Consider the following 23,984-nt stretch of genomic DNA (forward strand, 5'->3'; position numbering starts at 1 on the left):
CATGGTTGTGAAGTCTGGGGTCTGCTCACCAACCAAGAATTAACAAAAATCGGGACAAACACTGCATGCAGAATTCTGTAAAAATATCCTCCGTGTACAACGTAAAACACCAAATAATGCATGCAGAGCAGAATTAGGCCGATACCCATAAATGATCAAAATCCAGAAAAGAGACGTTAAATTCTACAAACACCTAAAAGGAAGCGATTCCCAAATTTTCGATAACAAAGCCATCACCTACAGAGAAATTAACCTGGAGAAGAGCCCCCTAAGCAAGCTGGTTCTGGGGCTCTGTTCACAAACACAAACAGAGCCTCAGGACAGCAACACAATTAGACCCAACCAAATCATGAGAAAACTAAAAGATAATTACTTGACACATTGTAAAGAATTTACAAAAAACAGACCAAACTAGAAAGCTATTTGGCCCTACACAGAGGGCCAGCAAGCCCCAGCACAGGGCGACCTTGCCTCAACCAACCCTGATTTACATTTAAAAATAAGCAGCGCTCGCTCCGGCCAGCAGTACTGACCCAAACTGAAGGAAGGCTTTGACTCTGTACCGACTCAGTGAGCACAGCCTTGCTATTGAGAAAGGGCACCGTATGCAGTCCTGGCTCTCAACAGAAGACAGGCTATGTGCTCACTGCCCACAAAATGAGGTGGAAACTGAGCTGCACTTCCTAACCTCCTGCCAAATGTATGACCATAGAGACACATATTTCACTCAGATTACACAGACCCACAAAGAATTTGAAAACAAATCAAACTTTGATAAACTCCCATATCTATTGGGTGAAATACCAGTGTGCCATCACAGCAGCAAGATTTGTGACCTGTTGCCACAAGAAAAGGGCAACCAGTGAAGAGCAAACACCAATGTAAATACAACCCATATTTATGTTGATTCATTTTCCCTTTTGTACTTTAACTATTTGCACATCGTTAAAACACTGTATATAGACATAATATGAAATGTAAAATGTCTTTATTATTTTGGAATAGTGTAATGTTTACTGTTCAGAGAGAGAGAGAGTACTGTACTGTGAGTAGGTAGATAAGTGTGTGTGACAATATTGAGGAAAAAAATATTGATATTGAGAGAAAAAGCAATTGAGCAAGAGTTTGGGAGGAAATAAGACAAGAGTTAGGGTGTAAGAGTGAAATAGAGAGCATATTAGATAGAACAGCGGGTGGGGAGGAGGGAAAGTGAAGTTGTCGAGGAAGAAAAATGATCTCAGTGGAGAGTAAAAAAAACAACAGAAGGGTTGTAAAAAATAAAGATAAATAGTCACAATAGCAGAAGTCAAATTGTTACGTTCCAAATTGTCAGCAAGCCCCAGCACAGGGCGACCTTGCCTCAACCAACCCTGATTTACATTTAAAAATAAGCAGCGCTCGGCGGCTCCGGCCAGCAGTACAGTAGAGTGTACCTTAACATAGGAGCCAAAGTCCTCTCTGTTCTTCAGGCTGTCCAGATAAAATAGTGCAGCGGAATAGTTGAGGCAGTACTTCTGCAGACAGTGGCATATGCTCTCCCGGAATGCCTGCCGACAGATAGAGAGACGTAGTGTTTATCTAGCTAGCATAGAGAGAGACACAGAAAGCTGGGCCACAGGAAAAACAACTGAGATATGCATTCATATTGTACATTTCATGGAGGGAGATAAAGAGATGTACATCTAGTATATCATGTTTGTGTGGGTCACATTTTCAAACAATGATGTGGCTTATATTGAGGCTTCTGATCACTTCTGTTCTAAATATTTAAATATTTAGTTATTTATTATAATATTTAATCAAAAGTAAGGATGCTGTTGAGTGTGTGTGTGAGAGAGAGAGAGAGACAGTAAGTGTGCGTGCATCTATCAGCTGTACCTACCTTAGTGAGAAGCTTCAGCAGATTGGGACCTCCTCCTGCCACAGGGATCTCCCAGGACTCCTTGATGACACGAAGCAGGCTGGTGAGGAAGCCAAAGCTCACCTGGGGAACAACACATCATATTACAGAGTCCACATGATGACTATTGCTGTGTAGTCATATACAGTTATTATTTTGGCTCTTTTCTCTGGAAGTTTGGATTTAAAATAAAACAATGATGAAAGAGGTATTTTCATCCATATCGGGTGAATCGTTTAGAAATTACAGCACTTGTTGTACATAGTGCCCCCATTTTAGGGGAACAAGTATTGGGACTAATTAACTTATGTGTATTAAAGTAGTAAAAAGTTAAGTACACTGCTCAAAATAATAAAGGGAACACTTAAACAACACAATGTAACTCCAAGTCAATCACACTTCTGTGAAATCAAACTGTCCACTTACGAAGCAACACTGATTGACAATAAATTTCACATGCTGTTGTACAAATGGAATAGATAACAGGTGGAAATTATAGGCAATTAGCAAGACACCCCCAATAAAGGAGTGGTTCTGCAGGTGGTGACCACAGACCACTTCTCAGTTCCTATGCTTCCTGGCTGATGTTTTGGTCACTTTTGAATGCTGGCGGTGCTTTCACTCTAATGGTAGCATGAGACGGAGTCTACAACCCACACAAGTGGCTCAGGTAGTGCAGCTCATCCAGGATGGCACATCAATGCGAGATGTGGCAAGAAGGTTTGCTGTGTCTGTCAGCGTAGTGTCCAGAGCATGGAGGCGCTACCAGGAGACAGGTCAGTACATCAGGAGACGTGGAGGAGGCCGTAGGAGGGCAACAACCCAGCAGCAGGACCGCTACCTCCACCTTTGTGCAAGGAGGAGCAGGAGGAGCACTGCCAGAGCCCTGCAAAATGACCTCCAGCAGGCCACAAATATGCATGTGTCTGCTCAAACGGTCAGAAACAGAGTCCATGAAGGTGGTATGAGGGCCCGACGTCCACAGGTGGGGGTTGTGCTTACAGCCCAACACCGTGCAGGACGTTTGGCATTTTCCAGAGAACACCAAGATTGGCAAATTTGCCACTGGCGCCCTGTGCTCTTCACAGATGAAAGCAGGTTCACACTGAGCACGTGACAGAGTCTGGAGATGCCGTGGAGAACGTTCTGCTGCTTGCAACATCCTCTAGCATGACCGGTTTGGCGGTGGGTCAGTCATGGTGTGGGGTGGCATTTCTTTGGGGGGCCGCACAGCCCTCCATGTGCTCACCAGAGGTAGTCTGACTGCCATTAGGTACCGAGATGAGATCCTCAGACCCCTTGTGAGACCATATGCTGGTGCGGTTGGCCCTGGGTTCCTCCTAATGCAAGACAATGCTAGACCTCATGTGGCTGTAGTGTGTCAGCAGATCCTGCAAGAGGAAGGCATTGATGCTATGGACTGGCCCACCCGTTCCCCAGACCTGAATCCAATTGAGCACATCTGGGACATCATGTCTCGCTCCATCCACCAACGCCACGTTGCACCACAGACTGTCCAGGAGTTGGCGGATGCTTTAGTCCAGGTCTGGGAGGAGATCCCTCAGGAGACCATCCGCCACCTCATCAGGAGCATGCCCAGGCGTTGTAGGGAGGTCATACAGGCACGTGGAGGCCACACACACTACCGAGCCTTATTTTGACTTGTTTTAAGGACATTACATCAAAGTTGGATCAGCCTGTAGTGTGGTATTCCACTTTAATTTTGAGTGTGACTCCAAATCCAGACCTCCATGGGTTGATAAATGTGATTTCCTTTGATAATTTTTGTGTGATTTTGTTGTCAGCACATTCAACTATGTAAAGAAAAAAGTATTTAATAATAATATTTCATTCAGATCTAGGATGTGTTAGTGTTCCCTTTATTTTTTTGAGCAGTGTATTTTGGTCCCATATTCATAGCACGCAAAGACTACATCAAATTTGTTGGATGCATTTGCTGTTTGTTTTCATTGTATTTCAGATTATTTTGTGCCCAATAGAATGGTAAATAATGTATTTTTTTGAGTCACTTTCATTGTCAATAAGAATAGAATATGTTTCTGACACATCTACATTAATGTGGATACTACTATGATTACGGATAATCCTGAATGAATCGTGAATAATAATGTGTGAGAAAGTTGTTCCCGAAATTGGGGGACTATATACAAAAGGTTCTGTGAAAGCTGAAAATGAAAGCTGACAGTCTGCACTTTAACCTCAGTCATTGATTGATTTAACAAAAAAAATGTTTTTAAATATAGAACCAAAAGAAGAAAAAATGCTTCATTGTCCCAATAATTACAGAGGGTATTGTAAATAGAGTATGATGGCAAGGACTGATAATCAAACCTCCAATGTCTTGCTTCAGTCACCTGCAGCTCTCTTATTTTCTTCAGTAAAATAACCAGATTATGTGATATTATGAAAACTCAAACCTTTTAACATATAGCCTAGAGTAAGATGATGTTGAAGATTTGATGTTATGTGATTTATTTTGGAATTTCATTTTCATATGTGGATTGCTTGTGGTAAACCACCTCCCATCCAAGATCCAGTACCAAAACAATGCACATTCCCCTTTGACCCCTTCACTGTCATGGTCAGTTATCCCTCCGAGAGCTGGATATCTACCTTCCACACACTAGTGACTGCCTCACTGCCCCATGATAGCACGCCATGGCCCTATCATTTTATCGTTCTGCATGGAAGATTCCACCCACTGCACCCGTACAGGACCAGTTCTAATCTGATCTGGGTGGTGTTAGAGGGTGACCAGTGTGTTGGCATGGTGACAGCACTAAATAGAACACTAGCTATAATATAATAGGACACAATAAGGATATTTTGTGCTTTAATTATGTTGTAAACTCTTAACATGCCAAACAAATAAAGATATTTTAATCTAATCCAACCTATTGTAATATATGTATATATATGGTCATACCAGACACAGCTCATTGAGGTTGGCAAACAGCCTCCAGGAGTCCACGTCATGCAGGCAGTCCCTCATCTGCAGGTTGGTCAGCATGGCCAGAAACACCTGAGGAACACATTACAAACATAACCAAAAACACATTACAAACACATTACAAACACAACTAAAAACACATTACAAACACAACCAAAAACACATTACAAACACAAACACATTACAAACACAAACAAATACATTAGAAATACCAATACAAACACATTAGAAACACAAACAAATACATAAACAAATACACATTACAAACAAACAAAACGCACACAAATACATTATACATTTCTTTTTAAACACATTAGAAACACAAGCGCGAGGGGTTAGATTTGTTTGTGCTGTATTCAATTGACTAGTAGAGGACAACGTAACATTTGATCACAATAAAGCTGAAGAAAGAGTTCCAACAAAGTATATTTTAAGAAGGGGCAGTTTGAAGTCAAATGAACCGTCACAACATGACCTTGGCGTTCACAAAGCCTCACAAAGCACAAGGTGTTGGGTGGCATTGGTGCGGAGCCATTCCTATTCAAATGTGTGTATGTGTGTGTGTGTGTGTGTGTGTGTGTGTGTGTGTGTGTGTGTGTGTGTGTGTGTGTGTGTGTGTGTGTGTGTGTGTGTGTGTGTGGCAGGGTTTCCGTCAGGAAAATGTTGCGCTGGACATTTGACTGGCAGTATTTTAATTTAGCGGACATTTGAGAAATCTACCGTACTCATATGCATTGGAAACATAACCCGATTAGGGCGTCCACCCCCAGTGCTCAGAATGACAGTAATCACATTTAGATTATGGTCATTAATATTAACAGAACATGCAACATGAGGATGCAGCGGCGTGCGTCCTTCTAAATTAAATCACATTTTATTTGTCACATGCGCCGAATACAACAGGTGTAGACTTTACTGTGAAATGATTACTTACGAGCCCTTTCCCAACAATGCAGTTAAAAAGTAGAAAATGAACAACTAAATAAAAAGAAAGTAGTACCAAAAAAAACTGATGCGCACTTTGAAGATATTCAAATAAAAGTTAACATTTACTTTTCCCCATCCAACAAAACAAAATCACTAGCCTATATCAATCTATTATCACCCATAGTGGAAAAGTTGACCTATTCTATTTACCAGCTTGTCATTCTGTGCCAGGAAGAAATAGCCTATTCAAAACAGACTGGGACAGTTGTGGGACTATAGATCCCAAATTCATACAATCTGTAGGCCAAGGATACATAAAAAACAAGAGCCTGATGCAACAGATCAGAACGTTTAGCTTAAAATGTTAATAAACAATTATTTCTTCACATTATAAACACAGCAATGCTCACAACGCAGTAGGCTACGTGCAAATGTTCGTTCCATAATGCAATTAGCGGGAAAACTGTCACGTTCTGACCTTAGTTCCTTTGTTACGTCTTTGTTTTAGTATGGTCAGAGCGTGAGTTGGGGTGGGTAGTCTATGTTCTTTTTTCTATGTTGGGTTTATGTGTTTGGCCTGGTATGGTTCGCAATCAGAGGCAGGTGTCGTCCATTGTCTCTGATTGAGAATCATACTTAGGTATCATTATCCAACCTGTGTTTTGTGGTTGATTATTTTTCAGAGTCAGTGTTTGTTCCATACGGGACTGTGTCGGTTTTCATTTATTTCTCTTGTTCCTTTTGTTTTCTGTGTCCAGTGATATTTAATTAAAATATATTATGGACACTTACCACGCTGCGTTTTGTTCCTCTTCTCCTTCACCAGATGAAAACCGTTACAAAAACACCATTGTCAGAAGCGCACCGCACATGCAAGCAGTTTCATGTGACAGAGATGAACATATCCTAGAAATGTCAAAATTGCAGAGATCTAAAGATGCAAGAACTAGCATTGGTTGCTAATATGACTAGGATTGTGCCTTTGGCTTCTGGAAAATGAAAGAAAACCAAATGAACATGAGATACTGGTTTCAATTGCATATGGAAGTCTTTATAAAATAATTGCCTCCAAGTTTCTATGGTGGGATTTTGGCTAAGCTACTTTGAAGCAAGGTAAAACATGCCTCATAATATAAAGTAAAACTTTCAGGTTTCAAACAATGAAGTAAATGTTTTCAAAATGCATACTGCCTCCAGCTCATTGCAAAGTGTTGTGTGATCAGCTGAAGCCTGCCTACCATTGTTTCCAAATAGGAGGCATGCTTCAATTACCAGCTCAGAAAAACAAATATTAGCTCTTTTTAATTATGGCTATCAAAACCTTTTTAAACATGTGACTGCATTTACAATTGTTACGCAATGATTGGGTTTATAAAAGCCCATGTTTAACTCAGCAACGAACAAGCTGTTTGAGGAGCTGTAGCAGCAGCTCTCGCACTGTGACAGATTTTCCGCTCAAACAAGGCTCTGTATCTGTATGTGTGTGTGTGACAAATAAGATATGACGACTAATGAAAATACACACGCGGCAATTTATTTCCACTAAATTTTGAAAATGTACCTATAGACCAATAAGCATGACCAGTTTGCATCAATTAATAGGCTAAAAAACATTATTTTGCCATGTATATTTTTTTCTTCTTTCTTTTTTTCTACAATTGGCCGGCCAATTTTTTGGGGAGGCTATTCATTTTTTTTATTGGCCAAAAGCCAGTTATTACCGGCTAACGGAATCCCGGGTGTGTGATTTGATTTGATTATTAGGATCCCGATTAGCCGATGCCAATGGCGACAGCTAGTCTTACTGGGGTCCGACATATAAACGAAAAAGACATTACAGACAAAATACTTTACAATTTACATACATTTAAAAACATGAACATGTAGTGTGTGTGTGCATCTATCAGTTACACATAAATGTCAGTACATATACACAACAAGTGTGTGTGTGTGTGTGTGTGTGTGTGTGTGTGTGTGTGTGTGTGTGTGTGTGTGTGTGTGTGTGTGTGTGTGTGTGTGTGTGTGTGTGTGTGTGTGTGTGTGTGTGTGTGTGTGTGTGTGTGTGTGTGTGTGTGTGTGAGGAGGTGTATATCAAGTAAATCACCTCTTTGAGCACCATGAGCTGATCCAGGAAGTAAACACACTCGCTGGTGAAGAGTTCCCAGATGGCTTCATGTCTCTTGTAGTCCTGAGGGTCACTATCAGACTTCAGCTGAGACAAATCAAAGTCCCTTAGGAACTCCTCTAGAGAACAATCCTGGAGATGGAAGAATGACAGACAGAGGGATGGTTGGATAGATGTTACACAAGGGGGTGATTAATTGTGGTTAATTGTGGTTCTCTCACGGCTAGGCTAGTGTCTTGTTACTATGCCCAATGCTGTAACTTAAGTCTATTATCATCTGCTGTCTAGTAAGGGTTTATAAGTGTACAGTTGTTATGTGCGTGTGTCATTTATATGTTTCAGGGGCTTCATTGTTCCTTAAGTAATTCCTAGGAGCACTGACTCAATTATGACTGGATGCCAAGTTACAACGCAGATATTATAGTTTCCTATTATAGTTTCCTATTAGAGGAAAAGGGCTTATTCAGCAAGGATAATATGTTCATATAGCCTTTCTCACCTTGTACTTCTGGAAGTCTGTGTCCCTCCAGTCTTGAATCTGTTCCGTCGAGAGATATTTCTCAATATCAGAGGCAGAGCATGTTCTCTTCCCTTTAGTCTGAGAGGAACAAATACAGGCTCAACGTTAAATGTTCTTTGGACAATCAATCAGGTTTTCCTACTATAGGTATGAGTGTCTGTTTGTCTAAGTGAAAATGTGAATGTGTGTATGTATACAGTGAACTACAGTATACACCAACAGTGTTTGCCCATCTATCTATCTGTCTGGCCAAACACATTTAACTAAATAATTGAGTTGGATTGAATTGGTTTGGCTCAGTGTTGTTGACTCATTATGAAATCTCAGGAGGCCATGAGAACAGAGGGGAGGAAAGCGTATTAATTAATGCTGTGATTAAAAGTGGGTCAGAGAACAATGTCCTTAATTCCATTGCAGCTCGCCTGAGGACACTGGCAGCTTCACCGCCCTAGCAAACAAACCACAAATCAGACTGACCAGTGGCAGGCTAGCTAGGGTGAGCAGCAGGGGAAAAACAACAAACAGACAGTACACATACCGTGCTACGTCTGGAGAAAGGCCACCTGGGTTTCTTGGTGTCTGTGGAAATTGAGAAAGTGGTATTGTGATTATCTACAAAGGCATGGCTCCATAGGTCTGCTGTTAAAAAAATTGTTCACACTCCAAAGGATATACAGTGGGGAGAACAAGTATTTGATACACTGCCGATTTTGCAGGTTTTCCTACTTACAAAGCATATAGAGGTCTGTAATTTTTATCATAGGTACACATCAACTGTGAGAGACGGAATCTAAAACAAAAATCCAGAAAATCACATTGTATGATTTTTAAGTAATTAATTTGCATTTTATTGCATGACATAAGTATTTGATCACCTACCAGTAAGAATTCCGTCTCTCACAGACCTGTTAGTTTTTCTTTAAGAAGCCCTCCTGTTCTCCACTCATTACCTGTATTAACTGCACCTGTTTGAACTCGTTACCTGTATAAAAGACACCTGTCCACACACTCAATCAAACAGACTCCAACCTCTCCACAATGGCCAAGATGAGAGAGCTGTGTAAGGACATCAGGGATAAAATTGTAGACCTGCACAAGGCTGGGATGGGCTACAGGACAATAGGCAAGCAGCTTGGTGAGAAGGCAACAACTGTTGGCGCAATTATTAGAAAATGGAAGAAGTTCAAAATGACGGTCAATCACCCTCGGTCTGGGGCTCCATGCAAGATCTCACCTCGTGGGGCATCAATGATCATGAGGAAGGTGAGGGATCAGCCCAGAACTACACGGCAGGACCTGGTCAATGACCTGAAGAGAGCTGGGACCACAGTCTCAAAGAAAACCATTAGTAACACACTATGCCGTCATGGATTAAAATCCTGCAGCGCACGCAAGGTTCCCCTGCTCAAGCCAGCGCATATCCAGGCCCATCTGAAGTTTGCCTATGATCATCTGGATGATCCAGAGGAGGAATGGAAGAAGGTCATGTGGTCTGATGAGACAAAAATAGAGCTTTTTGGTCTAAACTCCACTTGCCGTGTTTGGAGGAAGAAGAAGGATGAGTACAACCCCAAGCACACCATCCCAACCATGAAGCATGGAGGTGGAAACATCATTCTTTGGGATGCTTTTCTGCAAAGGGGACAGGACGACTGCACCGTATTGAGAAGAGGATGGATGGGGCCATGTATCGCGAGATCTTGGCCAACAACCTCCTTCCCTCAGTAAGAGAATTGAAGTAAGGTCATGGCTGGGTCTTCCAGCACGACAGCGACCCGAAACACACAGCCAGGGCAACTAAGGAGTGGCTCCGTAAGAAGCATCTCAAGGTCCTGGAGGGGCCTAGCCAGTCTCCAGACCTGAACCCAATAGAAAATCTTTGGAGGGAGCTGAAAGTCCATATTGTCCAGCGACAGCCCTGAACCTGAAGGATCTGGAGGTCTGTATGGAGGAGTGGGCCAAAATCCCTGCTGCAGTGTGTGCAAACCTGGTCAAGAACTACAGGAAACGTATGATCTCTGTAATTGCAAACAAAGGTTTCTGTACCAAATATTAAGTTCTGCTTTTCTGATGTATCAAATACTTATGTCATGCAATAAAATGCAAATTAATTACTTAATTATATAATGTGATTTTCTGGATTTTTGTTTTAGATTCCGTCTCTCACAGTTGAAGTGTACCTATGATAAAAATTACAGACCTCTACATGCTTTGTAAGTAGGAAAATCTACAAAATCGGCAGTGTATCAAATACTTGTTCTCCCCACTGTATGTAGACAGGATTTTATTAAAAAATCCCACTGCAAGTGGTAATAATCTGAAAATAGTTGATCAATGTTGTTTATATTTTTGTAAGAAGTGAACTTCTGATGCAGTTACTAAAGTCATAGCAAGGTAACTATAAAATAATAGCTATAAAAAACAACACTGATCACTGTAGGCCTACAATCTGGTCTTAAAAGCAATCAACAAGCTGTTAACAAACATGTAGCAATAAAGTGCAAAAAAGCAGCTTCAGTGTTAACCTGAAAAGTTGGAGAGATTCAGTAGGTCTGCCACCCCATTGGACACAAACAGGTCCCCCGGCGAAACATCCAATCCAGGCAGACTGACCACCACAGAACTCCGCCTCCTCTCCTGCAGTCTTGGGAACAGGGTATGAAGAGAGAGACAGTTTCTAGAACATTCTGACCAATAACAGCCCATTTCTAGACCATTCTGATCAATAAGAGCTGGTATCTATACAAAACTGACCAATAAGGCCCCAAAGTATTTATTTAAAAAAATGTAGGTGGTAGATCAGCTTTAATATTAATGATAGATTGTGGATTCTATCAATGTAATTGTCTATTATTTGAAATATATAAAAAAAAAAATAATAATTAGCTTCTTTATTATTTTCCCCTAACTCTACCATCACCCCTCCCCTAAATGGATTAAACTAATGTACAACAATACCTAGGCTTCTACATACTATATACATTTTATTTTACATGAGATCTATTTTGTTTGTCAAAGGCCTTTCTAACTAGTGTGACTAACTGTATTTTAAGTGTGAGGTATACTGTATGTCAAAGTGACCTATATTTAAGTGATAATGCCCGAGAAGCCGCAGTTGGAAGATATATTGGCACGGGTGTTGTTAGTCCGAGACGAAGTCGAGGGTTGTCAAACCGTGCCAATATATCCTCCAAACACCAGCTTCTTGGACATTATCACTTTTATACAACGGGTTACCAACATATTCAAATAATGATTTACATATTTTCATTAATGTAAGAGGTGCGTAACTGCCTACAGGGAAGTCAGGCGCAGGAGAGCAGAACTGGGTAATAACCGGAGCAGTTTAATGAGGCAAAACTGACGGCACCCAGAACAACAAAATATGGGTTGAAATAACCCGTCGCAAACCAGTCTATAATGCACATACACATACATCAATTCCACACACAGACATGGGGGGAACAGAGAGCTATATACACGTAATGTAATGAGGGAATGTAAACCAGGTGTGTGGGAAAACAAGACAAAACAAATGGAAAATGAAAGGTGGATCGGTGATAGCGAGAAGACTGGTGACATCGACCGCCGAACGCCGCCCGAACAAGGAGAGGAACTGACTGTGGCGGAAGTCGTGACATTTAAAAAAGGTTTGATTCCAAGACGGCGGACTGAAAACAGCAGTGCAGATTGCCTCAAAATAAAAATGCAATATTCAATATCTGTAAATTAGACCACATTGAGGGAAGAAAGTATTTGATCCCCTGCTGATTTTGTACGTTTGCCCACTGACAAAGAAATGATCAGTCTATAATTTTAATGGTAGGTTTATTTGAACAGTTGAGAGACAGAAAAACAACAACAAAACCAGAAAAACGCACGTCAAAAATGTTATAAAGGGATTTGCATTTTAATGAGGGAAATAAGTATTTGACCCCCATTCAATCAGAAAGATTTCTGGCTCCCAGGTGTCTCTCAAGGAAAAGGTTGGCTACTTTGAAGAATCTCAAATATAAGATATTTTCATTTGTTTAACACTTATTTGGTTACTACATGATTCCATATGCGTTATTTCATATTTTTGATGTCTTCACCATTATTCTACAATGTAGAAAATAGTAAAAATAAAGAAAAAACCTGGAATGAGTAGGTGTGTCCAAACATTTGACTGGTACTGTATATACAATGCTCAAAAAAATAAAGGGAACACTTAAACAACACAATGTAACTCCAAGTCAATCACACTTCTGTGAAATCAAACTGTCCACTTAGGAAGCAACACTGATTGACAATACATTTCAAATGCTGTTGTGCAAATGGAATAGACAACAGTTGGAAATTATAGGCAATTAGCAAGACACTCCTAATAAAGGAGTGGTTCTGCAGGTGATAACCACAGACCACTTCTCAGTTCCTATGCTTCCTGGCTGATGTTTTGGTCACTTTTGAATGCTGGCGGTGCTTTCACTCTCCTGGTAGCATGAGACGGAGTCTACAACACACACAAGTGGCTCAGGTAGTGCAGCTCATCCAGGATGGCACATCAATGCGAGATGTGGCAAGAAGGTTTGCTGTGTCTGTCAGCGTAGTGTCCAGAGCATGGAGGCGCAACCAGGAGACAGGCCAGTACATCAGGAGACGTGGAGGAGGCCGTAGGAGGGCAACAACCCAGCAGCAGGACTGCTACCTCCACCTTTGTGCAAGGAGGAGCCGGAGGAGCACTGCCAGAGCCCTGCAAAATGACCTCCAGCAGGCCACAAATGTGCATGTGTCTGCTCAAACGGTCAGAAACAGACTCCATGAGGGTGGCATGAGGGCCCGACGTCCACAGGTGGGGGTTGTGCTTTACAGCCCAACACCGTGCAGGACGTTTGGCATTTGCCAGAGAACACCAAGATTGGCAAATTCGCCACTGGCGCCCTTTGCTCTTCACAGATGAAAGCAGGTTCACACTGAGCACATGTGGTAGCCTGACTGCCATTAGGAACCGAGATGAGATCCTCAGACCCCTTGTGAGACCATATGCTGGTGCGGTTGGCCCTGGGTTCCTCCTAATGCAAGACAATGCTAGACCTCATGTGGCTGGAGTGTGTCAGCAGTTCCTGCAAGAGGAAGGCATTGATGCTATGGGCTGGCCCGCCCGTTCCCCAGACCTGAATCCAATTGAGCACATCTGGGACATCATGTCTCGCTCCATCCACCAACGCCACGTTGCAACACAGACTGTCTAGGAGTTGGCAGATGCTTTAGTCCAGGTCTGGGTGGAGATCCCTCAGGAGACCATCCGCCACCTCATCAGGAGCATGCCCAGGCGTTGTAGAGAGGTCATACAGGCACGTGGAGGCCACACACACTACTGAGCCTCAGTTTGACTTGTTTTAAGGACATTACATCAAAGTTGGATCAGCCTGTAGTGTGGTTTTCCACTTTAATTTTGAGTGTGACTCCAAATCCAGACCTCCATGGGTTGATAAATGTGATTTCCATTGATAATTTTTGTGTGATTTTGTTGTCAGCACATTCAACTATGTAAAGAAAAAAGTATTTAATAAAAATATTTAATTCATTCAGATCGAGGATGTGTTATTTTAGTGTTCCCTTTATTTTTTTGAGCAGTGTATATATATATATATATATATATATATATATATATATATATATATATATATATATATACTAAAAGGAAGTGATGCAGATGATTACATTGATAGAAGCTACAATCTATCTGCAATATTAAAGCTTATCTACTCCCTAAAAAATGTAAAATAATATATATTTTTTTATAAAGAGACATTTTGATGAATTTATGCATACTTTTTCATTCTTCCACAAGATTTAGTTGTCACGACACAAATCTAGGGTTGCTACCCAATCCGGCTGGTCGTTCATTCTATCCATTAAGGTTGCCAGGGATGCAACCCAGTCGTTCAGTCTTTTGTTCTGTATTTATGGACGCGACCCAGTTGTTCATTCTAATAGTTCCAACGCCATACTAGCTGGCAAATTTCTTATCCATTGCTTGCTAGCTAGCCAACTACGGCTAACTTACAGTCACATCAAAAAAAGTGCAGCCAGAATAACAGAAAAGTAGCTGGATTTGCATTTGTTTAAACTGTTTTTGAGTTGAGATTTTTTTGGATTCATCCATAACAATGAGCTAATGAGACGCGATTTCGCCTGACGTTCAAAATGTGCTCGCTCACACGTCAGGACACCGTTGTTCAGAGGAGCTAGCCAACAACACAGCAACATAATCATTCCAAACTGAAGCTGGAAATACTGCAAACTAGCTGCACTTGTTTTGTTTGACCTTTTTTCAATTTATTTTTTTCTGTATAAAATGATGCCAGCTGATTCATGATTTCAATTGGCTGAGAAACACTGCCTGCCTGTATGTCTTGTCCCAACTCCCGTCACGTTCATTATTATGGGACAGCAGGAGATCGAATTTGAACATTGAAACAATGTTGCAAATGTCAGAGACAGAGCAAGATTTTACAAATCTCTGCGGTTGAAAATGAAATGTTAGTCTAAAAGAAATGTGAGATAATGTCTAGATGCTTTTTTATAGTGGAGATCAGGTATATAAATTGCCTGGCTGGGCTGATGAGACAGTGGATTGCACATTCAGATGGAACAGAGTAAATAGGCATTTTAAAGTCATAGATTTAGCCGGTGGTAACTTGTGGAATAGATACAGGCTGGAATGCGCTTTTAACCAATCAGCATTCAGGATTAGACCCACACATCATATAAAGGTATAACAACAATGCTTTATGACATAATAAGAGGTGTAATACAAGGTGAGCAATACAGTATGTCAAATCAAATCAAATTTTATTTGTCACATACACATGGTTAGCAGATGTTAATGCGAGTGTAGCGAAATGCTTGTGCTTCTAGTTCCGACAATGCAGTAATAACCAACAAGTAATCTAACTAACAATTCCTAAACTACTGTCTTATACACAGTGTAAGGGGATAAAGAATATGTACATAAGGATATATGAATGAGTGATGGTACAGAGCAGCATAGGCAAGATACAGTAGATGGTATCGAGTACAGTATATACATATGAGATGAGTATGTAAACAAAGTGGCATAGTTGAAGTGGCTAGTGATACATGTATTACATAAGGATGCAGTCGATGATATAGAGTACAGTATATACGTATGCATATGAGATGAATAATGTAGGGTAAGTAACATTATATAAGGTAGCATTGTTTAAAGTGGCTAGTGATATATTTACATCATTTCCCATCAATTCCCATTATTAAAGTGGCTGGAGTTGAGTCAGTGTCAGTGTGTTGGCAGCAGCCACTCAATGTTAGTGGTTGCTGTTTAACAGTCTGATGGCCTTGAGATAGAAGCTGTTTTTCAGTCTCTCGGTCCCAGCTTTGATGCACCTGTACTGACCTCGCCTTCTGGATGATAGCGGGGTGAACAGGCAGTGGCTCGGGTGGTTGATGTCCTTGATGATCTTTATGGCCTTCCTGTAACATCGGGTGGTGTAGGTGTCCTGGAGGGCAGGTAGTTAGCCCCCGGTGATGAGTTGTGCAGACCTCACTACCCTCTGGAGAGCCTTACGGTTGAGGGCGGAGCAGTTGCCGTACCAGGCGGTGATACAGCCCGCCAGGATGCTCTCGATTGTGCATCTGTAGAGGTTTGTGAGTGCTTTTGGTGACAAGCCGAATTTCTTCAGCCTCCTGAGGTTGAAGAGGCGCTGCTGCGCCTTCTTCACGATGCTGTCTGTGTGAGTGGACCAATTCAGTTTGTCTGTGATGTGTATGCCGAGGAACTTAAAACTTGCTACTCTCTCCACTACTGTTCCATCGATGTGGATAGGGGGGTGTTCCCTCTGCTGTTTCCTGAAGTCCACAATCATATCCTTAGTTTTGTTGACGTAGAGTGTGAGGTTATTTTCCTGACACCACACTCCGAGGGCCCTCACCTCCTCCCTGTAGGCCGTCTCGTCGTTGTTGGTAATCAAGCCTACCACTGTTGTGTCGTCCGCAAACTTGATGATTGAGTTGGAGGCGTGCGTGGCCACGCAGTCGTGGTTGAACAGGGAGTACAGGAGAGGGCTCAGAACGCACCCTTGTGGGGCCCCAGTGTTGAGGATCAGCGGGGAGGAGATGTTGTTACCTACCCTCACCACCTGGGGGCGGCCCGTCAGGAAGTCCAGTACCCAGTTGCACAGGGCGGGGTCGAGACCCAGGGTCTCGAGCTTGATGACGAGCTTGGAGGGTACTATGGTGTTGAATGCCGAGCTGTAGTCGATGAACAGCATTCTCACATAGGTATTCCTCTTGTCCAGATGGGTTAGGGCAGTGTGCAGTGTGGTTGAGATTGCATCGTCTGTGGACCTATTTGAGCGGTAAGCAAATTGGAGTGGGTCTAGGGTGTCAGGTAGGGTGGAGGTGATATGGTCTTTGACTAGTCTCTCAAAGCACTTCATGATGACGGAAGTGAGTGCTACGAGGCAGTAGTCGTTTAGCTCAGTTACCTTAGCTTTCTTGGGAACAGGAACAATGGTGGCCCTCTTGAAGCATGTGGGAACAGCAGACTGGTATATGGATTGATTGAATATGTCCGTAAACACACCAGCCAGCTGGTCTGCGCATGCTCTGAGGGCGCGGCTGGGGATGCCGTCTGGGCCTGCAGCCTTGCGAGGGTTAACACGTTTAAATGTTTTACTCACCTCGGCTGCAGTGAAGGAGAGACCGCATTTTTCCGTTGCAGGCAGTGTCAGTGGCACTGTATTGTCCTCAAAGCGGGCAAAAAAGTTATTTAGTCTGCCTGGGAGCAAGACATCCTGGTCCGTGACTGGGCTGGATTTCTTCCTGTAGTCCGTGATTGACTGTAGACCCTGCCACATGCCTCTTGTGTCTGAGCCGTTGAATTGGGATTCTACTTTGTCTCTGTACTGACGCTTAGCTTGTTTGATAGCCTTACGGAGGGAATAGCTGCATTGTTTGTATTCAGTCATGTTACCAGACACCTTGCCCTGATTGAAAGCAGTGGTTCGCGCTTTCAGTTTCACGCGAATGCTGCCATCAATCCAAGGTTTCTGGTTAGAGAATGTTATAATCGTTGCTATGGGAACGACATCTTCAACGCACGTTCTAATGAACTCGCACACCGAATCAGCGTATTCGTCAATGTTGTTATTTGACGCAATACGAAACATGTCCCAGTCCACGTGATGGAAGCAGTCTTGGAGTGTGGAGTCAGCTTGGTCGGACCAGCGTTGGACAGACCTCAGCGTGGGAGCTTCTTTTTTAGCTTTTGTCTGTAGGCAGGTATCAGCAAAATGGAGTCGTGGTCAGCTTTTCCGAAAGGGGGCGGGGCAGGGCCTTATATGCGTCGCGGAAGTTAGAGTAACAGTGATCCAAGGTTTTTCCGCCCCTGGTTGCGCAATCGATATGCTGATAAAATTTAGGGAGTCTTGTTTTCAGATTAGCCTTGTTAAAATCCCCAACAACAATGAGTGCAGCCTCCGGATAAATGGTTTCCAGTTTGCAAAGAGTTAAATAAAGTTGATTCAGAGCCATCGATGTGTCTGCTTGGGGGGGGATATATACGGCTGTGATTATTATCGAAGAGAATTCTCTTGGTAGATAATGCGGTCTACATTTGATTGTGAGGAATTCTAAATCAGGTGAACAGAAGGGAGGTACAGTAGAAATAATACAGGTGTAATAACGAACACGAGTAATGGCGTAGCAAATTAGTTACTGTATATTTAACAACATAATGGAACAGAATCAACAGACAGAATATTCTCACAGTATTTGCAAAGAAGACGGTTTAACAGGAAATATCAGAATTCCTTTTGGCATTTCTACATTGATGAAATACCATATGCACTCACTGCACTGTGAACTAGCAAGTGCATGAGGGTTTGTGGTAAACATTACCATAAAGCGCCTGCGCACATGTGTGAGCGTGTGTGTGCTTTTATAGTCCTCAGCTCTTCTGTCAGAGGAAGAAACTAAAGCATTGCCAGACCCAAGACGCCCCAGGCAGTGCTGGAACAGCCACTGTTCTCAACTGTTTTCATGTCATCCCTTTGTGTTGTTGTTGAGGGTGAACTGCAGGTACACACAGAATATCCAAATGACAAATTCAAATCATGCAGAATTAATGGATTAGAGATTGCCAATAAATGAATTTATGTATTGACATCTTATGCATCCGTTATGTTGTTTGCTATGGTAATAAAAAGTGTGTACCTACTTGAATTGACTTCCCTACCACTGCATAAATACACTGAGTGTACAAAACATTAAGGACACCTTCCTAAAATGTAGTTGCACCCCCCCCCCCCCCCCCCCCTTTTGCCCTCAGAACAACATCAATTCGTTGGGGCCTGGACTCTACAAGATGTCAAAGCGTTCCACAGGGATGCTGGCCCATGTTGACTCCAATGCTTCCCATAGTTTTGTAAAGTTGGATGGATGTCCTTTGGGTGGTGGACCATTCTTGATACACACGGGAAACTGTTGAGTGTGAAAAACCCAGTAGCGTTGTAGTTCTTGACACAAACCTATTAACATACCCTGTTCAAGGGCACTTAAATATTTTGTCTTGCCCATTCACCCTCTGAATGGCACACATAGACAATTGAGACATGGATTGTGTAAAGGCTTAAAAATCATTCTTTAACCTGTCTCCTCCCCTTCATCTACACTGATTGAAGTGGATTTAACAAGTAACATCAATAAGGGATCATAGCTTCCACCTGGTCATTCTATATCATGGAAAGAGCAGGAGTCCTTAATGTTTTGTACACTCAGTGTATGTACACACTCTATAAAACCAACCACAGTAGCTACCTCTGAGTTTACAAGATAGATTTCAGTTGTCTTTCTGGGGAATAGTGAGAGTAGTAATGATGAGCCAAATAACAACTTGATAGGCTGGTCTTTAGTCATTCAGTTTAACATTCACTACCAGTGCTGTGACTCGACTTAAACTAAAAGCTCATGGGTTTAGTTAACGTACCAATGAGTCCAGACTTTTTTCAAATTTGTATTCCTTCCTAATAGCTGAGTAATGAATGACAATTTAGAGTATAGTAACGTTAGACTAGGGTTAGGTGAGACACAATCCAGTGGTTGCTTGATTGAAGACAGAGTAGAACATAATCACACCTGGTAGAACATAATCATTTTTTTCAGAATGTGAATGGTGTTATAATTTTGTTATCGTGTATACTGCACCATAAGTTAGACTTGGAGTACAGACTTTCGCTGTGCTTGGTGAAAGGTTATCTAGAAATGACGACACCATAAGGAAGACAAACAGCTGAAAATCCATGGCTGTTTATGATGGCATATACAGAACCTACAAACAGGAACAGTTATACAACTACAGGCAACGGAAGTATGTTGGTTCTTGATTTTATTTTATGGTCTGTTACCAAAATGTCTCATCCTATCCAAAAAGTCTACCCATTGTCATTCTCCTTGGATTGTATGGATGTCCTCAGGAAATTGCTGTGTATCTGTAATGGTATGCTTATATAACCAGCCGTACTTATCTTATGTAAACCACCAACAGAAGACTGACTGACTTGAGTGTAGACGAGGTGCAGCAAGCCAATGTGTACACCTCAGCGGTGTCCTTCTGTAAGTGTACAATGAGACCCGAGTAATGTGGTATGTTAGTTCTCCCCTGGCCATGTCTGTTAACGCCTCAGCACAGATAATACCTCTGAGAGCAACTACTGTTCTTTGTCCTCTCTAGGACTATCTTCTCTTTAGTAAACTAATATCAGTCATGGTAGTGTGGACCCTGGCGCATCTTATGGCCCTTATATGTATAGGCACACAAAGGGTGCTGAGTTAACAATACAAAGCTTGGTTGGTAGAGCATGGTGCTTGTTACACCAGGGTAGTGGGTTCTTTTCTCAGGACCACCCATACGTAAAATGCATGCAAACATAACTGTAAGTTGCTTTGGATAAAAGCAACTGCTAAATGGCATATATTATAGTTAACCAGCACCTTGAGCAGGCTATAAGTCTTAGAGTAATGCAAGTAATGTTGGTGGTGGTGGAAGAGTACTGCATGCGGATCTGTCAAAAACAGTTCAGCACTAATTGCAGTGTATTTCCAAGCAGGTCACAAAGACATCATGTCTCATTGTGGCCAGTCAGAATGCCCTCTGTGTGTCGGCCCTTCTGCCACTGAGTCGAGCCCCTGCAAAGAGGGGCACTTCGTCTCCCAAACCACCCCCCTGAAGCAAAATAACGATGCCCGAAAACAAAGCGGTTCTGACAAATGGTCTTCTGATCCCTGCCACCATGTGGGGGGAAATGAGGGGGATGGTGCCAAGGTGTAACTATAATAATTACAAGGACAATAGCTGCCTAATTATCCAGTAGAAGAGTCCTGCCCGGGCGGCCCATTGGGAGGGGTGGTGGTGGAACTGCTGGCAGTCCAGGAAAAACAGCATTAATGAGGCCTTGTCTTCTCCACACATAGGATGCTAATTTGATTACCCTGTTGCATGAAAACTTTGTGTATTTTAAGGTTTAAAAAGGTTTTTGAAGTTTGTAATTTCCACTTTGATTTTTTTCCTTTATGAAAAATGTATTATATTAATTATAATCCACATTTCCTGTTGCTGTATGATTATCTTCCTGCTTCTCCAAACTGGCTCAAATGAAGATCGTATATCTGTTCCACTGGATGTCAGAAGGTGAATTCACCAATTTGTAAGTCGCTCTGGATAAGAGCGTCTGCTAAATGACTTAAATGTAAATGTAACCATGGGACTCTCATAACTATACCCACTGAGCTTATAATGCTCTGCAAACAGTTTCACTAACAAACCCAAAGCACCACGAATATGCAATGGAGCTCCCTCTACTCTGGGTCCAATCTTATTTTGCCGTTGAGCGCCAAATGTCCAATGAGCGGATGTAATTCAGGCAACAAGGCCCAGCTTGGGGACATTTTTCCCTCAAGATGTTTCCATACAAACAAACAAACTCCAGGGATCACTGGAATGGTGAACAAATTAGAGATAGCAAAAGAAAGAAACAACACGGTTTAGGATGCAATCATGCAAATTAGAACGTTTGGCTCAAAAATGGTTTGTTCACTGATAGGAGAGAAAGTGGAATCGTCTCTGTTTTGGTCCCTTTCGTGCTGGGTTATATTCATTCGGGCACATCGTAGCAAAACATTTTGCAATGGAAAACAGTCCGTTTTGTTCCGTTTGGAGCCTAATGAATACAACCCTGGTTTCCTAACTGCGTGCCATAGTTCAGAGTTAGTTGGTTATAGGCAAATTCCCCTCCTGCCATGCAAATAATGTCCAGGTAGTATATGGTAATTGCAGGCCACAGTGTAGGTATTTTTGCCTAAACCAAGTGGGGACACAGATAACACTCAAATCACTCTGTGGGACTTGCGGGCGGCAGACCTACCTATTATGGCAAGCCTCCTTGTCCTGTAAAAACAGACAGAGGCAGCTTGGTTAGGATAATTATGTTGAAAATGGCTTGTTATAAAGCAGATACTAATGTGAAAGGGCAAACACATAGACAGTGAACAATAGGACAGGATATCAACTGGATCTAAACATTAAAGGGTTGGTTTCTCTGGCACAGTTTAACCTTACTCTTGGCCTAAGAAGTACTTTCAACAGAGAATCTCCATTGAACATGCTTTTTAGTGCAGGACTAAGATTAATCAGGGTCCGGTTAACAAGCCCTAGAAGGTCAATGATGATTTAAGAGCTTTGAGTGTGATGGACTAGAGAAACCAAAGGCCCTGGCTGATTTTAAAGGTGTAGAAACTCTTGCAGAATACATAACACTAAATCAACATTACACAGGCCTCCTGCTCCTACATAACATGGATATATTTTTTTCAAACAAACAAAACATTTCAATCTCTTGAAAAAATATTATCTAGAGAAATGTCAAAAGTGTTTTCATATGGTCGTTAGAATTTGAATAGCCCGATTAGCACTTTACTATCTACAGAGAATGTTGGGGCTCTATTGAGAATGGCCTGGGTAAAATGCTGGGAGTCCAATGAATAGATCCCCCCCATTAATATATCCTAATGCCTACTGACCTCTCTATCACTGCTGACATTGGTGAATAGGAGGCCTGTGGAGGAGCCTTGCTGCCTTCCTAGGGCCCTCTGATCTGTGTGTGCGTGTGTGTGTGTGTGTGTGTGTGTGTGTGTGTGTGTGTGTGTGTGTGTGTGTGACATTGTGAGCAGCAACCACAGTAAGCCAGGGAGAATGAGGGGGAGAGGACTGGTACCCAGGGAGAATGAGGGGGAGAGGACTGGTACCCAGGGAGAATGAGGGGGAGGACTAGTACCCAGGGAGAATGAGGGGGAGAGGACTGGTACCCAGGAGGAATGTGGTGGAGAGGACTGGTATCCAGGGAGAATGAGGGGGAGAGGACTGGTATCCAGGGAGAATGAGGGGGAGAGGACTGGTATCCAGGGAGAATGAGGGGGAGAGGACTAGTACCCAGGGAGAATGAGGGGGAGAGGACTGGTATCCAGGGAGAATGAGGGGGAGAGGACTGGTACCCAGGGAGAAGGAGGGGAGAGGACTGGTATCCAGGGAGAATGAGGGGGAGAGGACTGGTACCCAGGGAGAATGGGGGGAAGAGGACTGGTACCTAGGGAGAATGAGGGGGAGAGGACTGGTACCCAGGGAGAATGAGGGGAGAGGACTGGTACCCAGGAGGAATGTGGTGGAGAGGACTGGTACCCAGGAGGAATGTGGTGGAGAGGGCTGGTACCCAGGGAGAATGAGGGGGAGAGGACTGGTACCCAGGGAGAATGAGGGGAAGAGGACTGGTACCCAGGTGGAATGTGGTGGAGAGGATTGGTACCCAGGGAGAATGAGGGGGAGGCCTGGTATCCAGGGAGAATGAGGGGAGAGGACTGGTACCCAGGGAGAATGAGGGGGAGAGGACTGGTACCCATGGAGAATGAGGGGGAGAGGACTGGTACCCAGGGAGAATGAGGGGGAGAGGACTGGTACCCAGGAGGAATGTGGTGGAGAGGGCTGGTACCCAGGGAGAATGAGGGGGAGAGGACTGGTACCCAGGGAGAATGAGGGGGAGAGGACCGGTACCCAGGGAGAATGAGGGGGAGAGGACTGGTACCCAGGGAGAATGAGGGGGAGAGGACTGGTACCCAGGGAGAATGAGGGGGAGAGGGCTGGTACCCAGGAAGAATGAGGGGGAGAGGACTGGTACCCAGGGAGAATGAGGGGGAGAGGACTGGTACCCAGGGAGAATGAGGGGGAGAGGACTGGTACCCAGGGAGAATGAGGGGGAGGACTAGTACCCAGGGAGAATGAGGGGGAGAGGACTGGTACCCAGGAGGAATGTGGTGGAGAGGACTGGTATCCAGGGAGAATGAGGGGAGAGGACTGGTATCCAGGGAGAATGAGGGGAGAGGACTGGTATCCAGGGAGAATGAGGGGGAGAGGACTAGTACCCAGGGAGAATGAGGGGAGAGGACTGGTATCCAGGGAGAATGAGGGGGA

General features: G+C 43.0%; 1 protein-coding gene across 3 annotated transcripts in view; it reads right to left on the bottom strand.

Annotated features, from left to right (window-relative positions):
• The window catches only part of LOC135509196 (pleckstrin homology domain-containing family G member 7-like), a 41,273-nt gene that overhangs the window by 11,964 nt on the left and 5,325 nt on the right, over nt 1-23,984 (bottom strand). For all 3 annotated transcript variants that reach the window (XM_064929647.1, XM_064929645.1, XM_064929646.1), the window contains 8 exons: nt 21,889-21,911; nt 10,969-11,087; nt 8,982-9,022; nt 8,423-8,521; nt 7,903-8,055; nt 4,848-4,943; nt 1,883-1,984; nt 1,434-1,547 (listed from right to left, as the gene is read on the bottom strand). In XM_064929647.1, the coding sequence (XP_064785719.1) occupies nt 1,434-1,547; nt 1,883-1,984; nt 4,848-4,943; nt 7,903-8,055; nt 8,423-8,521; nt 8,982-9,022; nt 10,969-11,087; nt 21,889-21,911 (747 nt within the window). The remainder of the gene's footprint in view (nt 1-1,433; nt 1,548-1,882; nt 1,985-4,847; nt 4,944-7,902; nt 8,056-8,422; nt 8,522-8,981; nt 9,023-10,968; nt 11,088-21,888; nt 21,912-23,984) is intronic.

The sequence above is a fragment of the Oncorhynchus masou genome, chromosome 22, assembly GCF_036934945.1.
Source record: "Oncorhynchus masou masou isolate Uvic2021 chromosome 22, UVic_Omas_1.1, whole genome shotgun sequence".
NCBI lineage: Eukaryota > Metazoa > Chordata > Actinopteri > Salmoniformes > Salmonidae > Oncorhynchus > Oncorhynchus masou.